Consider the following 18,004-nt stretch of genomic DNA (forward strand, 5'->3'; position numbering starts at 1 on the left):
GCTCTTGCCACCTCCATTCTTCAGCACTCTTCATGCCCTGCTGTAAGAAGAAAGCACTTTTTCAAATGGGCTGTAGAAGGCACATTCAGGCCTACACAATTTGGAAGCTTGTGTGACATTACAAGGCTTAGGACCTCAATACCTTAAGGCCCACCGTTCCCCATACGAACTGACCTGGACCCTGTGCTTGCCATCCAAGGCCCTTCTCTATGTTGCCCCTCCCCGGGAGGTTTGGAGGGTGCCAACATGAGAATGGGCCTTTTTTGTGGTAGCTCCCCATCTGTGAAATGCTCTCCCCAGAGATGCTCACCTGGCACCATCATTACATGACTTTAGGCGCCAGGCAAAAACATTCCTCTTTACCCAGGCATCATCCATTAAATAATCTATGGCCTGTTAAGGGGGGGGCTGTTATTATGATTATTTATTATTATTATATATATTACTAATGCTTTGTTTTATGTTTTTATTATGCTCTGTAAAAAAGTTTTTAATGTTGTATACTGAGATCTTTTGATAAAGGACAGTATATAAATCAAAGTGGTGGTGGTGATGATGATGATAATTTAAAAAAATAGGAAGCTGACTGCGCTATCAGGACCTTTTCATCTGATGCTGTTGCTTGTCTCCCCTCTAGTGTGGTTAATGTCACTCCAGTTCCTGGAGATTTACTTCGTGAGAACACGGAGGATGTTTTGCAAGGCGAGCACCTGAGCGACCAGGAAAATGCTCCCCCAATCTTGCCTGGCCGGCCAGTGGAAAGCTTAGGCCAGGCTCCCAACACTGCCTTCAATGAAGGAGAGGTTTGGGAAGAGACGGATGTGAACCGCAACAAGCTCAGGATCAGCATCAGCAAAGTAAAGTCCTTTGATCTTTTTGAATGGGCACTGTTTCTTTTTCCTGCTGGTTTCTGTTAAGAATTGAGAACTTCACATTATTCACAGTCACAAATATAGCATTACAAATGAAAAGAGAATGATAAAAGAGCCTTACAGAAACTGACTGAGTACGGAGGAGTATCAGGCTTCAAGTTAAATAAAGAAAAATCTAAATTATTAACAAAAAATATGGGGGTAAAGGAACAGGAAGAATTGGAAAGTGTAGCAGGCCTTAAAATCACCACGAAAGCTAAGTATTTGGGGATCTGGATTTCAAATAAAAATACCAATTTGTACAAAGATAATTATGTGAAGAAGTGGAAGGAAATAAAATGATATTTAAATAAATGTAATAAATTGAACTTGTCTTTATGGGGTAGGATATCCTTGATAAAAATGTCAATTCTCCCCAAAATGCTCTTTCTTTTCCAGACGATCCCAATAAAGGTTTTAAAGGCTGGCAAAGGGATCTTTCCAATTTTATTTGGCAGGGTAAGAAGCCAAGAGTAAGGTTCAAAGTATTGATGGAGCCTAGAGAAAGGGGCGGTTTTGCAGTGCCAGACCTTAAGCTGTATTTTGATGCCGCATGCATGACGTGGCTGAAAGATTGGATGTTACAGAAATCCTAGACCTGGAGGGCTGGTACAAAGTTTTTGGGTGTCATGGCTACCTGGGTCATGATAAAATAAAAGCACATAGAGGCTTTACTAATCATTTGGTGAGAAAGGCCCTATTTGAAGTTTGGAAAGAAATAAAACAATAGTAACAGCCAAAATTCGCTGGTGGCTGTCGCCTATAGAGTCATCAGCCATGCATAGAAATAATATGAAAGACAATTGGATAACATATAGAGAACTCGTAGAAGAGATAAAGAATTGCCTGGCAGTAAAGAAGTTCGAAGAATTAAAAGAGAGGGGGGTGAATTGGTTAGAATATTTCCAATTAAAAACAATATTTGAGAAGGATAATAAACTTAAGGGGTTTGATAAAAAAAATCTCAGCATGGGAGAAGAAAATCTTATACAACAACCAACAGACTCTCCTAAAAATACATAAATTGTTACAAAATGGGAAAATAGAAAAGGAGGGAAAAGGTGGCACAATTAAAAAATGGGAACAAGATCTGGGCCACTCAATTAAATATAATGAATGGGAAAGACTATGGACAAAAAATATAAATTTCACGGCATGTTACCTAATAAGAGAGAACTATATGAAAATGCATCATAGGTGGTACCTGGCGCCAAAAAGGCTGGCAAAAATGAATAAAACATATAATAAGTGCTGGAGATGTAAGAAACAAAAAGGAACCTTCTACCATATGTGGTGGACATGCCCCGAAATTGGGAAATTTTGGAGCATGATCCACGAAGAAATAAAGAAAATACTAAGAATATCATATAGTAAAAGGCCAGAGGCATTCCTTTTAGGAATTTTAAATGACAATATTCCAAAAGACAAAACTAAAATTTTCTTATACGCGATGTCTGCAGTAAGAATCCTGGTGGCTAAGTATTGGAAAAGGAATCAGTACCCACTAGGGGAGAATGGTTATGTAAGCTTTCAGAATATTTAGAATTAGCCAAATTGACAGATATAATAAGGCAAAAACAAAGAAGTGAAGTGAAAAAGGAATGGGAGTGCCTAAATGAATACCTTAAAAGCCAAGGTTCGAGGACAGAAATCTGGCTGAGTCTGGAATAACCTTGTGAAGGAAAGGATAAGAAAGAGGGATTTATATCTAGATGTTAGGATAGAGATGATAAGGAAAACAGGAAGATACAATGAGAGGTAAAGGAGGTGCTGTGGGATTGGTGGAAGTCAATGTTTGTTTTCCTTTTTAGTGTTTATATTATTAAATTGTAAGATTTGGATTTTTTTTATATGCTTGTTTTGTGTTTTGTTATTTTTCGGGGTTTTTTGTTGTTGTGTGGAAAATACTAATAAAATTTACTATTTAAAAAGAAAAGAAAAGAGAATGATAGAATTGTTGTATTGTAGAGGCCTTTTAAAAGCTTTCTGCAAGAAACAGAGCACCACATTTTGAATTTGTAGATTCATCCAAAGGAAATGGTTCTTCTTGCCTGACATGTAAACATCATATTTCTTGGCATTTCTTTGAGACATTTCCATATCAAAAATAGGTACATAGACCAGGTTTATACCTATGCTTTCAACCGTGATTAAGGACACCATGTTACAACAAATATTTATTTACATTCTCCTCCCTATCCATTAGCCTTCCAATTTCACTCTGATTCCTTGCATTTGTCTATTTATTTCCTTCATGAGTTTTGCAGCTGTGAAAAGATTTGAAATTAATGAGTGAAGTGCTTTGGGTTTTGGTAAAAATCAGTGATACAGGAGCTTGAGAGACACTGGTATTTTATCTAATAAAGCTCTAATTACGAATACTGCTCTCCCTACTTGGAATCCAGCTTTCTGGGTGCTGCTTTTCTTCCTATAAATCAAAAGATGGCGGCTCACAGAAGAGATACCATCAACAAAATGATGAAGTAAAGTTGCCACTTAATTTTGCTGTATGTACTCACACGGGGATCATAATGTCAAAGGAGATACTCCTGGTAGATCACAGTTCTTACCTCTGAGCAGCCTGCTTTGGATAATGGAAGTAACTGCTGCAATCCTTCATGACTGCCTTCTCTTATGCCGTTTACTTGAATGGACAGTGCAAGAAGAACCTAAGGAAAATAACATATGAACCAGCTCTGAGACATGTGAGAGCATGTGCCCTCTAATCAAGTCTTTCTCTGCGTTGTGCTCAAAGAGGGTGCTGGGGATTGTCATGTTCTTGTTCCGCCACCATGAATATTTTGTGAATATTTGAACAGGGCTAAAGTTAGGAAGAATCCATCATAAACTTCCAATTCTGCCTTGGTGCTCAGTGTCAGTTTCATAACTCCTTTGAATTGTGACTAACTTGTCCTCTTCATTAAAAAAAGGGCAGTCAAGACAGTATAAACATGATTGTATTGCCCTGAGTCTTCCAAACGATGCTTCTGAGATTGGCGTCATGTTCACTACAGTGCCTTAGCTGGATTTGTAATGTTCTTTTGGGGGTTTGCTATCTTTTGCAGACACAATGTTTGGCAGAAGAAGATCAGAAAAGTGGTGTGTGCCCAAGCTCCCCAGTGCGAGCTGCACCAGACTCCCCTACTACTCAAGGGCGTTCTCTGAGATACCGTCGTGTGAACAGCCCTGAGTCTGAGCGCCTCTCCACTGCCGATGGGAAAGGAGATCAGCACGAGCGAAGGTTTGTTTATTGTCCACGTGGACTTTTTATTATTTACTTATTTAGAAAATTTATATACCACTGAACATTTTTTACAGAAATCCCTAAGTGGTTTACAGAAATTTATGAAATCAAAATTCAAGTAAAATACAAATAAGTACATTATATGTCATTTTTCATTTCTTAGTACAGAAAGTATTGCTCTGATGTGTAGAGATCTTTCCTATTCCTGATTAGTTCAAGAGGGGTTGAGGGGTACCTCGCAAGACGAATGCCTCGGAAGATGAAAAACTCGCAAGACGAAAGAGTTTTTCGTTTTCTGAGTTGCTTCTCAAGACGGATTTCCCTATGGGCTTGCTTCGCAAGACGAAACGTCTTGCACCTTTTTTTTTTAAACCGCCAATGCATTCCTACGGGAAACCGTCAACACACAGTGGTGCTTCGCAAGACGAAAAAACTCGTAGAACGAAAAAACTCGCAGAACGAATTAATTTCGTATTGCGAGGAACCACTGTATATAGTGTCTTTATTACACAGAACATCATTAGAAACCTGTCATTTAAAACATCAAGTCAGCAATTGAACAGGATAAAACTTTCAAGGATCCAGATAAGCCTGGGTAGAAAACTGAGGTTTTAGGAGATGTCTGAAGTCTTTACAGTTTAAGCTTAATAGCATTTTTAAAAAAAAACCAAAACGGAAAGCTTGTTTGTGAAAAACAGTGAGTTCCCATTTCCAAGCACCATTTTGGATCCCTTTCATCCAAAATGAATGAATGCTTGGATATACAGAGCTTACCCATTGTGGGTAGTATCCGCTGTAGTACTTTCCTAATAGAATTGTTTATTGCATGCTAAAGATTATTCTGCTGTTTTATGGTGAAGGAGACTTATGATGGCACAACATCTCAGGAACACTCTGCTGTATTCAGATACTAATGGAACAGGGCAGCACAATTTATTTTTATTCAAGAAAAAGAACCATATTATTGGTGTTTAAATATGTGCTGCCTTAAGAGAAATGAGAGCTTTCACAATATCAGAGAGGTCTAGAAATCCAGTTCGGATGAGGATTCTAGAAACCAAGAGGACATGTAATATGGTTACAATCAGTTAATAAGAGGATAGGGGAATTTTCCACTATTTTATTTAGGCTCTGGGGTTACTTTTAGTTTTATCAATAGCATGCCATCTATTTCCCCTGTTGGTGGATCTGTTTTGGGCAACTCTTTCTCCTGGAAAGGCTTAATAATTGCTGATTAAATACAGCATAATATTTACTGCACGGTATGCAGTCACAGCAGGGATAACTCAAATCCAGATTGTAGATTTATAAAAAGTTATGAACTCAATGAAGTCATCATTTTGCACTTACTTTTTTCACTTTCAAAATATTAATACAATTGGTTCTGAGTGAAGTTTAAGAAGTTTTATCTATTGTCTTTAGATATACACTTACACAATCAATGTTCAAACATCACACAAGGTTTCTTTTGGTTTTCTGAAAGTTCTGCTTTTAGGCGATTATATTAAAACATGGACAAGAAAACAAGTAGCTGCCTTGTTGTGCAAAGCTGTTTGTAGGAATGGGAAGCAACATGTTCACATACCTTAAACTTCCGGATATGTATGTATGAACCGGATATGTAATGAACCACTCACTTTTTAAAAAATTCAGGACCGTGATCTGGAACAACAAGTAGTTTCAGGAACTAAGCTCAGGTGAGCCTCTTGTTCAATTTCAGTCCTGCATTCAGCTAATAGTGTGATGCCCCTTTTCTGGGGAGTATCTACAGCAGGACAGGAGCAGTTGCATTTGGGTAAAAGTAAAGGTAAAGGAACCCCTGATCATTAGGTCCAGTCGTGACCGACTCTGGGGTTGCGGTGCTCATCTCGCTTTATTGGCCGAGGGAGCCGGTGTTTGTCCGGAGACAGCTTCCAGGTCATGTGGCCAGCATGACTAAGCCACTTCTGGCGAACCAGAGCACCACACTGAAACGCCGTTTACCTTCCCGCTGGAGCGGTACCTATTTATCTACTTGCACTTTGATGTGCTTTCGAACTGCTAGGTTGGCAGGAGCAGGGACCGAGCAACGGGAGCTCACCCCGTCGCGGGGATTCGAACCGCCAACCTTCTGATTGGCGAAGTCCTAGGCTCTGTGGTTTAACCCACAGCGCCACCTGTGTCCCTTTGCATTTGGGTACTAGCAGCTAAAATCCTCCCAGGTCTGTAACAAGACCCAGGAGTGAAGATTTTGCGCAGAGCATTCTGCAGATATTTCAGAAGGAGAGGAACATGTGGAAATATGCAAAGCAATGGGACTTCAGTTTTTAAGAGACCTTAAGTACTGGGTAAATAGTAAATCTTGCCATGTGACTCGTGAAAAGTGCATTCAGATGATTTGCTAATACAAATTATATAGTGTATTTATTGCACAAAAACTTGTGCGTATCAATATTACACTTCAGTAATCCTTTAATCTTAAATCTTGAGCTGAATTCTAGCAGAATTCAAAGTGTTGGTGCTGACCTTTAAAGCCCTAAACGGCCTCAGCCCACAATACCTGAAGGAGGTCTCTACCTCCATTGTTCAGCCCGGACACTGAGGTCCTCCTCTGAGGGCCTTCAGGTGGTTCCCTCACTGCGAGAAGTGAAGTTAACAGGGAACCAGGCAGAGGGCCTTCTGGGCAATGACACCCTCCCTGTGGAACGCCCTCTCATTGGATGTCAAGGAGATAAAGAACTACACAACTTTTAGAAGACACCTGAAGGCAGCCCTGAATTGGGAAGTTTTTAATGTTTGACATTTTACTATGTTTTTATTTGTACTGTAAGCCGCCCAGATGGGTGGGGTAGAATTATTATTATTATTATTATTATTATTACTACTACTACTACTACTGTCCCTTAGGCTTTTTGTCTTATTTTCAGGTCACGAGTGGATTTGCCCTGTTCTCCTTCACGGCTTGTATGCTCTTCCCAGCCAGCACAGATGCTGTCCATTGACACCGGACAGGTAGACAGGCAGGCAAGCGGCAGGATGGATGTGTCTGCTTCTGTGGAGCATGAAGCCCTCAGCAATGCTTTCCGATCGGTACCCCTGGCTGAGGAGGAGGACTTTGACAGCAAAGAGTGGGTTATAATTGATAAGGAAACAGAACTGAAGGACTTCCACCCTGGTGCTGAACCAAGCACATCTGGAACAACAGATGAAGAGCCCGAGGAGCTGAGGCCTATTGAAGAGGGTGACGAGAGAAGGCGACTGGGGGCAGAAGCGGCAGTGAGGCCGAAAATTCATGATGGGAGAACCCGGGGTATGCAGCCTGTGGCTGAGGAGGACAGTTCCCACAGACATGAAGGGCATTGTCAGTCAGTCTCTGACAGCAAACATGAACAGCAACCAGGAAGCCCCACACAGTCCCCCTTATATTCAGCACCAGCTATCCGACAGCGGAGACGAGAATCCGAGCCTACTGGTCCTGAGAGACAGGTAAGACATTCAAAATAAGCACCATTCATCCTTTTTTTTTTTTGCTTTAGTTCCCATTTCGATTGTGTACAGTTTTTGCCTCTAGGAAAATGCCCCCACTCCCAATCTGTCACAGAGAATGCAAGTCTGATTCTTACTCTGCTGTACCAGATTCCAGAGGTATGTTTTCAATATAAGTATTATTATGGCACCAGCATCAATAATATTTAATTAATGCCATTAAGCTGGTCTCCGACCGTAATAAATTATCATCATCATCACTTAAGACGTCCATTGAAAGTGGGATGACATGAACCCTCCTTGATGCAAAAAAGTGTCAAAACATAGATGTTCAGTGGATTTCCCGTTAGGTTCCTGTATGCCCTTTCTGCCCCTCTGAAATCCCCCACTTCCACCTCCCTCCCCTGTTCTCCTCGTTCTGTGTTTCCATTCCTTTCTGTGCTCTGAAGAGAAGAGACATAGGTAGGCAGGCAGTCATATGCACATGTGAGTTTGAAGTCCAAACCACAGTGTATAGTGCCTAGAGTGTCATTCCAGGGGAAGCAACACTACTCTAGTAACTGCACTCTGTGGTTGGTGGTCCAAGCTCACATGTGCTCCATACTGACTGCTTACCTGTGCCTTTTCACTTCCACCTCTTGGTGGCAGCTTGAAAGTGAAAACACGGGAGCTTCCTAGGGACAGGGTGAAGATATGAGAAGTGCTGGGGATGTATGAGAGTACAGAGGGTGCTGTATGTTGGGGGCAACATTGAGTGAAGCTGCGGGATGCTCATAGTCCACGGACACAGCTTGTTCAGCTCCGCTGTAGGATGAGGCAGATTTGTAAGGATTTTTCTGGGCCACAGCAGAGCTCACTGAAAACAGCTTCAGCTCAGTGGCTAAGATATAGGGGTGGGGATTCTATCCATCATTTCATGGTATTAGAATGGGGGCTGCACTTTAATGCTTCTCGGGGCAGATAGTGCTATAGTTGAAAACAAATGGTAAGTGGGGCTCTGTAATTATGATCCCTGGGGCAGATCTTCAGCAGCCTCTGGCTGGCAGCTTGGGTGTGGGGAAGGTAGCTGGCTGTGAGTCTGGAGGCTTGGTTTCTCCTCTAGCTGTTTCCTCCCCAGATTGGGCAGCTGGTCTTACTGGACAATGCCAGTCCTTCCTGGCTGTCCCTTCCTCAGCTAGGTCAGTGCCCATGTCCAGCAACGGTGTCTTCTTCTATTCATGATCCATGTCCAGGTTCATCAGACCGGAATCATGACATAGGTGACCTGTTTAAGCTAGGGGAAGAAACATAGTAGGTTATCATAATAACGTTTGTTAGGTTAAATGTGGGGGAGAAATAGCAATTCAGTTTTCTTTCAGTGCTGGAGTTTCCCCCCAATATTACTGCCATTCAGAATGTTTATGCTAAAAAATGATAGAAAGTTAAAGGGACTTCCGACAGCACATAACAATCCTTTGGGTAAGCTAAAGAAAATGAGTTATTACTAAAATAATGTACGCAAAGCACTTTTAGCTCTCTAAAGTGCTATATAAATGCTAAGCGTTATAGGGAAAATGTTGTCTAGTAGACACCAGAGAGACGAAAATGGTAAATGACTCCCAGTTATCCTGCTGAAATGAACTAAAATGCCATACTTCTTCACCAGGCTCCCAAATATACCTGCTTGTGTTTCCTTTGTTCCCAATTACACCTTTCTGGCTGCTTCCTTTAAAAATTATTTATCCAATAGCTAGGTTGTTCCATGAATCAAGCCATTTCTGCATTTGGTTGAATAATCTATGTTTTCTAACTCATTCTAACTATGTTTTCTAACTCAAGTTCATAGCCGTGTAAAACAAAAACAAAAAACCAGAGCTCTAAACATTAATAATTGAATTAATGTGTTGTGAAGTTACACAAATAACTCTTAATACATAGATCATGAGGGGAACAAATGTGTGGATATTGGGGCAGTGGTTGAATGGGGAAAAGAAAAGGCTGCTTGTATTCTGAAAGTGATCCAAAGGGAAGAAATTCTGCACTTGAATGTTCATTATGGTGCAGGACAAAGGAAACCAATAATAGGCAGGACTAAAGTTGCGAAGATGCTACTTGTGCAACATTTTGACTATCCTGGGTGTACACACACACACACACACACACACACACAGGCATTTTGAGACTTAAATCTTGTTCACTGCAGATCTCACTAAAGAAAGTTCTAGCTGCTTCAGGCTTGTGATTTTGATAAATGCTCCTCTTTAATTTGATACCAATAACATGAACTAGACCGGTTGCATAGGATTCTTGTGAGTTCCTAAAATCCTTTAATCCTCCCATATAGATGATGAGCAAATAGTGAGAAAAATAGTGTCTCCAAATATGTCATGAGGCATTCCTATGTTGCTTTTTGAAGCCGATTCTGTCCCTTTCATTAATTAAACTGCCCAGGGATCAATTTTGTTAAGGGGTGGTCTACAGATCTTTTAATTAACAAATACAATGAAGACTTGTTTGCTAGTTCCAGCCACTGGATCACAAGAACACAATGCTTTTAAGCTACTGGCCAGATTTCCCTTTTCAGTGGTTTCAATTATTCTTTGAAAAATACTGAAATACTGATTTTCCCTATTTTCCCCTTTCATCTTCCTAGTATTGTTATTAGTGTCATCAAATTTGCAAGTACTTTTCAATTATTTTTTAAAAGGTAGGATTTTAAGGGGGAGAGACCATGAGAGGGAAATATTCAGCTTTGGTAAAGAATATAAGAATTATTTTTGTTAAGTAATGTCTGTTTTGCGGCAAATATCCCCCTTTGGGGCAAGGTGTTCGAGAAGATGACGACAGCCTAATTTCAGGCAAGCTTGAAGGAAACTGATTATCTGGTCACATTTCAGTCCAGGTCTCGTCATGGCACTGAAACTGCTTTGGTTGCCCTGCTTTGGTCATTATATCCTTGTAGAGAGCTCTCCAGACTGGGGTTGGGAAACACTGCATTACAGTGGAGCCATTTTGAGAAAGTAGCTATGGCACCATGGGAGTTCTGTGGCATCCTGCAGGGTTACATCTTGCCCCCCCCCCATGCTATTTAATACCTTTTGAAGCTGCTGTGAGATGTCTTCAGGAGATTTGGAGAAAGGTGCCATCAATGTGCAGGTGATGCATAGCTCCATCTCTCCATTCCATCTGAATCAGACGATGCAGTTCAAGTATTAGACCAGTGTTTGGAAGCAGTAATGGATTTGATGTAGGCCAATAAATTGAAGCTGAATCCTGGTAAGACAGAGGTGTTAACAGGGTTCTGAGTCGTGTCGAAAAGATGGGAGGTGTCCTGTTCTGGATGGGGTTGCAGTTCTGTAACTTGTGGATACCCCTGGATCCAACCTTGGCACTGAAGTGGCCAGGACTGCCTCTTTCCAGCTGTGACCCCTTTTGGACAGAAATGACTTGGCCATTGTACTCTTATGTTCAAGTAACTTCCAGATTGGATTATTGTAGCACACTCTTTGGGGGGTGCTCTTAAAGACACACAATTTCAACTAGTCCAATGTGCAGCAGTCAGATTATTGGCTTGGGTTCCCATTTAGAATTAACCCCTGTTCTAAAACAGCTGTACTGATTGCCAGTTCACTTGTAGGCCCAACGCAAGCTGCTTACATTAGTGTCCAAATCCCTAAATGACTCAGGTCCCAAATATTTGAAAGAGAAGCTCCTTTCCTACAGAGCGCCTTGGGTGTTAAGATCAGCAGAGGAGGTCCTCTTGTTAGTTGCGTCGCCACCCTTGGGTGTGGTAGCCTGGAGGTGGGGACACAATTCCCTAAACTGTGGAATTCCCTCCCCACAGAACTGCACCCGGTACCTTCACTGTATTGCTTTTGTCATATGCTGAAGACACACCTCTTTTACCTGGCATTTGAAGCCTGAGTTACTTATTTTTAGGACCCACCATAAATTGTTTTAGCTGATTTTAATATTGCATTTTAATATTTTTGTAACACAGTCCTGGACCATATGGTGAAGGGTATGTATGAAATCCTGTACATAAATAGTTTCACATATATTGGCTAGAAACTAATTGCTGTAGTAGGTCATGAAAGCTTCGATCCTTAGGAGTGTACACCAGATTAAACTTCATTCTACCGATGTGTAGTCAGTTGATGAATATTCCTGCTTATGCCAGATATAGTCTCTCTTGGCTCAGTGCAGGACTTTGATCCAGATACTACTGCAAGATGAGACTAGAGACAATGAACAGTGAACACCCTTCCGGAGATGTTTACTGCAAAGGGAGAAGGGAACGCCACTAATAAATAATTGCAGGCTCACAGCAGCAGTACCAGAAAGTTATGGTGGAATTAGAGGCACCCCTGTCTTCATGAAGTACCCACAGAATCCTGTGATGGCAGTTTGATGTGGCAAATCCAGGTTTAAGGAGAGATAAAGACACATTTTTAGATGTTTGGGTGACTGGCTGCCTTTATCTGGATTTACCCTGGTATAATCCATGGGGGTATTCAGATGCTGGATAAGTTTGAATCTCTCTCTCAGTTCTCAGACTTTTGCAATAGATCAGAGGGGGATGTTTCATCCGTGCTTTCATCCAAAGAATCATTGCAAACTCACGGGCTTCAACATGTAAAGCTAAGGCATGGTATGTTTTAACCACAATTATTTAAACAAGCCAGGTTAGTTTCACAGATGAGTAAAGTAACAACAGCTCTTTTTTTACCCAAAGTTGGTTTCATTTTCTAACTGCTCTTCCTTCATGCTCTGTAGTTGGGCAACTGACTGGGGGCAGGTGCCAACACAAATCAGGATTAAGCTGGCATACGGATATAACAAGAAGCCATGCTTGAAGCAAGCTGAGATTTTTAAGCCAACTTAGAACCATGGTTTCATATTCTGGTTTGTTGGCTGGGGTGGCTTTGGATGTGTAAACAAAATCAATGTTAAGTTAAACAAACCATGCATGGCTTTGTATTACCTGCAAAGCATGCCATTGTCTTACGGAGATGGATGTTTGCTAGTGGTCTACGGGACTTCCAAGTGCCCTCTAGTACTTTTTATTTATTGTAGACCATTTTAATCACACAGTTAATTGTCTGTGTAAGATGTTGGCACTATGCAGTATATTTATAGCTAGCTGTGCATCCATATAGACACCCACATAAGTCTGCCTCTCTGCCTCTCCTAAAATTTCAGAAGTAATCTTGTTTATGGCATAAACAAACAGCAAATACAAGCTTGTGGGATATCTTCAGGAGAAGAAAAGGCTAAGGAATAAACCCATCACAAATCCAGAGTGGAGTCCTCAGAAGGTTGGATGGCGTCTTGTATGCCTCCTTCTAGCAACTCCTGCAGCCAAGCTGCTGCCAAACGTATTGTTCTACTTTTCTTTGGACCACATCAGCAAGACCAAGTAGAAGGTTGTCTTGTTGTCTGGTCAGCCCAGGATCTCCATACACACTGCCCAGGCTTGCACCCTGGGGAGGTCACTTTGGTGCTGCTAATGCAGTGGTTGGGCTTCACCCTTGGAGGTGCACCCCATTGTCTCTCAAGTCAGATGGGTGCCAACAACAGGATCCTAAGCATGCTGATTCAAAATGAGTTCTGCTGTGTTTAGGGTACAGCATTCCTATGATTCCCAATCTCTACTAAAATCCAGTCATGATAAAAATCAGGTCAAAATGTAGACAAAGTCAGTGTCTGATTATCAGTCTTTTAGCGCATAAACAGTGTACAACTTCTCCATTGAGTTATTGGCCTGAGGATGATTGTCCTGTATAAGTTCCAAATGTTCGAAAATCAAAAGGCATTTATATTGTGCTTCCCCCCATCCAGAATATTTTTATTGAAACTTTTTAAAGCTAGGTAGGCTATAAAACATATTCATGAACTTTTTGTCACATCAAAGGAAAGTACTGGGGAAACATATATTTTTCTTTTTGACAATGAGTGTGGTGGGGGGTGGGGAAGAAAGTAAATATGGATAGAAGAATGGGTTCAATCAGTTTTATGTTAATTTTTTTCAGGCAGGCCTCACAAGTTACGGTATAGTTACAACAATACACCAGTTTCTAAAAATTACAATAAATGGGAAAGAAAGAACAAGCTATAATTGCTTGTCCTCTCACCTCAGGACAATATGGTCCCTCAAAAGCCCCTGTGGTGGCAGTTAGGTTAGGGAGGGACCATCTCATAATAAGATCTTGGAAGGCTACAATCTTCCTATCTTTCATAGTGAAATATAATATGCGTCTCTCCTTAGTCAGCTTGCAGTCTATAGAACTCCTTTTCTGTGACTTGCCATCCTGCCTGGCTGTTGCAACATGAAGATTAGTGGCACCCAGTGGTTTGAAGGCAGCTGATGCAATTATTTACTAGATGCCAGAGCCAACAAATTAGCTGCCTGCGTTAGTTCAGGACAATATGTGAAATCCAGCCCTGCCTCTAAGTCCTTGTTGCCTGCCGAGGGTTGCCAAGTCACAATGCTACAGGGACAGCTTAAGCTACGACTGGCAGGATTTCCTTTCTGTGCAGCTCTTTAAAAAAAAGTGTGCCAACCCTGCCCTGTCTGTGAGCAGTTCCCAATGATCTATTTGTTGAGCATTTGTCCTGATTTCTTTGCAAGGAGTTAGACAAAGTTGACTATTTAATGAGCATTCATTATGATTTGTTTGTTGGGAGGTTAGGTGACATTGCATCAAATGTGGTCCTACACTTTCCAGTTTATCTTCCTTACAACAAAAAACCCAGTGTTTTGGAGAAAGCTGGTTTGATGCGCGAAACCTCCCAGTCAGCTATAATTGTGCAACCTGAATTCACTGGTATGTGACTGAATCCCACCAGGAAAAAGCAATGGTCTGAAAGTGCCGAATGTCTCAGTTCCAGGCAAGTAGCACTGTGATCACCTTGCTGCTGGCCCACATTCCTCAACTCTCTTCTTGGGCCACTTCATTTCTATTATTAGTGCACACACAGCCCTTCTTGTAAATTCATAGAGTAGTGGGCTATCAATGTCTACTAGCCTTGATGGCTGTGCTCTTGTGCTCATGTTCTGCTTTGCTGATTTCCTAAAGGCACCTGTGAGAACAGGATGCTGGACTAGATTGGCCATCCAGCAGGATGTTCTTATGCCCCATAGGCCCTATGTACATTGTTGACCCTAATGCCCTCCTTTTTCCTTGGCTCCATTTTTCCTCATCCCCTTGTCTTCTCTACTGATTGTTTCCTTGGGCACCTTGTTTTGTGCCCGCTAACTATTTTGACCACTTCCTTTAGCCACAATTGCATCCCAGTTCTCTCCATCATAGCCCACACCCCCTCCAGATTTTAAACACACCGCAAGCTCATTCTGACATTGTTTCAGCCATCTAAGTTGGGAAGTCATTCCCTTTGAAGCGGCTTCTCCTGTGAGACCAAGATCTCTTTGTGTTCATCTTGCCAGGACTTCACCTCTCTTTCTCTCTCTCCTCTCCAAGTCTCAGAAGTGTGGCATTCCGAAGTAAATAACAGAACAGCCATATTGGGAAAATATGAAAAGAATGGACAATGTTCTCTTGAATCTATACTGTATGTTGCTCAATATTCTTTCCGAAGCAACATAGTCAAGTTGTGGCCTCTCTGAGAAGATTAATATTAGTCAGTATGACAAGACTCTTGCACTTAAGAGGCATCACTTGTTCCCCCTGCAAGAGGGTCTCTTACTGCTCAAGGTTCAAATTTCTTGTAACTTTTTGATGTGATGCATTTTTTGGTTTGAAACCACAGGTGTTCTGAGCAAAGCAATCTATATAGGTAGACACCATTCAGTAAAACAGAGACTATTTAGTGATGCAGTGAGGATTAATATTTTGGGGCAAAGAGTTGAGGAAGATATGATACTTAATCATAGTCAATCTAGTCATTGACTACCTCAATGTGTAAAGTTTGTATAAAGATTGTATAAAGTTTTTGATGACAAATGTTACAGAAAGTAGGGACATTTGCCTTGTGGAAAAGAAGAGTAAGGCGTGGCTTGTAATATCAAGTAAAGAGGAGCAACAGTTATTTGTTTATTGAGGGTGGAAGGTAATGAATCTAAGTTGGCTCATAGCAAAAATCTACTGTAGGAATAGCAGGGCACTAGTACAAGATTCCTGAAGGGAGGCCGCAAAGTCTTTGGAGAGATTTTTTAAAGGGGAAACTGGGCAAACTGTTCCTCCAGAAAGTAGTTAAAGGTAAAGGTAAAGGTACCCCTGCCCGTACGGGCCAGTCTTGACAGACTCTAGGGTTGTGCGCCCATCTCACTCAAGAGGCCGGGGGCCAGCGCTGTCCGAAGACACTTCCGGGTCACGTGGCCAGCATGACAAAGCTGCATCTGGCAAGCCGACCTTTCGATCAGCACGCCCTAGGCGCTGAGGCTTTTACCCACAGCGCCACCCACGTCCCTCCAGAAAGTAGTTAGATCTAGCTAATCTTCCTCCCAGAACAAATTCAGTCTTGTGAATTTTGTACAGCTGTGTGGCTGTGAGCGGATGGGAGAAGAAGAGCACTTGATTCATTGGTCAAAGCAAAGGGATGGGTCTTTGAGCACAGCACACTGCAGAAAACCCATCTAAATGCCTATGCACTATGCAGTTTGCAGGTTTCTTTCCTCCCCACTGATGGAATTGAAGACGAGGGTTATCAAAAATAGTTAATTCACAATTGCTGATTTCAAGCAATGCAGTAGCACAACATTATTGTATGTTGTGTTTTTCCTGAATGTTCAGTTTGTCCTCATATTGATCTACTTGGCCCATCTGTGGGTAGGAGATAGGGAAGGGAAATGGGTAAGTCGGGGATTTCTACAATATATGTATGTTTGTGTGAGCATTTGCGTAAAGGAGAGTGAAGAGGAGGAATAAATTGCCTAATAAGTGAGGAAAGAAAGGTATGGTGGGCAGGTCCCTTCAGGGGTGACACCCAAATCCTTTTCTTGACCTTCCAAGGCACCAGTAAAACTGGCAGCAGGTTTGTTGTGTATGCATGCTAGACAGAGCCCCCTTTAGCCCTTGCTGTGAAGCTGACAACATGTACGTGTGGAGTTGCCGATCAAGACGAATTAGGAAAACCTTGAAGCAGCATATTTGTTAGGTTGAAAGACTGCATTTCCCTGTTGCAAGATGTCTGTATTACCCTTCATTAACACTTAATTTAAAAATGCTTAATTAGATCACTCCTTGCTGTAACAAGTGCAATACACTAAAACGTATCCAAACTGCCAATTAACCAATCTCTGAGTTGGCGGGAGGGAACGCTGAGAGAGGGAGTGACAGAAAGGTGAGGAAGGGAGGTTTTGTTTCCTAACCTTAACGGAAGTTCAGGCCTGCTCCCCTTCTGTAAAGGTTTAATGGTAGGGCATAACTGTAACTCCTGCCCCTACACCTTATGCTGTTTTGAAGATGTAGCACATTAAAAGCTTTAAATCAGGGCTGGTGGCTTGCACATAAAAGGCCTCTTCAAGTAACAATGTGGTGTTAGCCTAGTAAGGGTGAACCCCGAGGCTGTGATTAAAGCCCTGCAAAGCCAGAGGGTTTGCCGCCCGCCAGTGAAGATTTCTGCAGCATGCGCAGCACAAGCCAGGGGCGAGTCAAGTCTTTGCCTGACACCTTTTCCTCCACTCTTCTTGGTCTTTTGCAGTTGGAGGAGGACAGGCATTCTCAGCACTCCCTCCCGAGGTACAGCCCCCTCAGAAGACTGGCGTCCTCCGTTTTCTCCTCCTCAACCCTGGAGACAGAACAGTACCCTCACCTTGGCGGCACTTTCATACAGCGCAGCCGTTCGGCGGAGAGCAGCCCCGTGCGCATGCCCCACCGCAGGCACATGCCCCTCACAGCAGGAAACCACAGACTCATGCCTTCTGTCCTCCGCATTTCCAGATCCCAGCTCCAGCAGGTGTGGGCCCGCTTCACACACAAAACATAGCCTGTACCGGGGGAAGCAGCAGCCTTTGTAATGCAATAATAGAGCCCACCTGCCCAGTGTGTCACCATTTAATGCAATACTGAATCCCAGACAACTTTGGCCTCAAAGGTACTGTAAACTTCCAAGTCCCCTGCGAGAGGAAAAAAAACACAGAGACTCAGAACACCCACCTCTCTCATTCTCCAGCTTGCTGGGCCTGAGGCTGCGTCACGACTCAAGATGAGAATACAAATAGTATGGACATGTAACGCATTAAGAGGTTTACATCAGGGCTCTGTGGCGGTGGCCTCCGGCAGTGGGGTGACGAGCGTAGGGCTGTCTCAGCAAACAGACAGGAGACAGGGGAGGGGCACTGCAGGTATCAGAGATAGCTGTCTTCCCAGTCAGATAAGATCTGTACCAAATTCTTGATCTGTGATTTGTGCTTCCCCTCAGATTTCACTCAGCCCTTGATTCA

General features: G+C 42.3%; 1 protein-coding gene across 1 annotated transcript in view; it reads left to right on the plus strand.

Moving 5' to 3' along the window:
* The window catches only part of TTBK1 (tau tubulin kinase 1), an 85,274-nt gene that overhangs the window by 47,573 nt on the left and 19,697 nt on the right, over positions 1–18,004 (plus strand). The window contains exons 10-12 of the mRNA XM_083433256.1: positions 638–857; positions 3,977–4,152; positions 7,062–7,620. Coding sequence (XP_083289382.1) covers positions 638–857; positions 3,977–4,152; positions 7,062–7,620 — 955 coding nt within the window. The remainder of the gene's footprint in view (positions 1–637; positions 858–3,976; positions 4,153–7,061; positions 7,621–18,004) is intronic.

The sequence above is a fragment of the Podarcis tiliguerta genome (genome assembly GCF_965153285.1).
Source record: "Podarcis tiliguerta genome assembly, chromosome: 3".
NCBI lineage: Eukaryota > Metazoa > Chordata > Lepidosauria > Squamata > Lacertidae > Podarcis > Podarcis tiliguerta.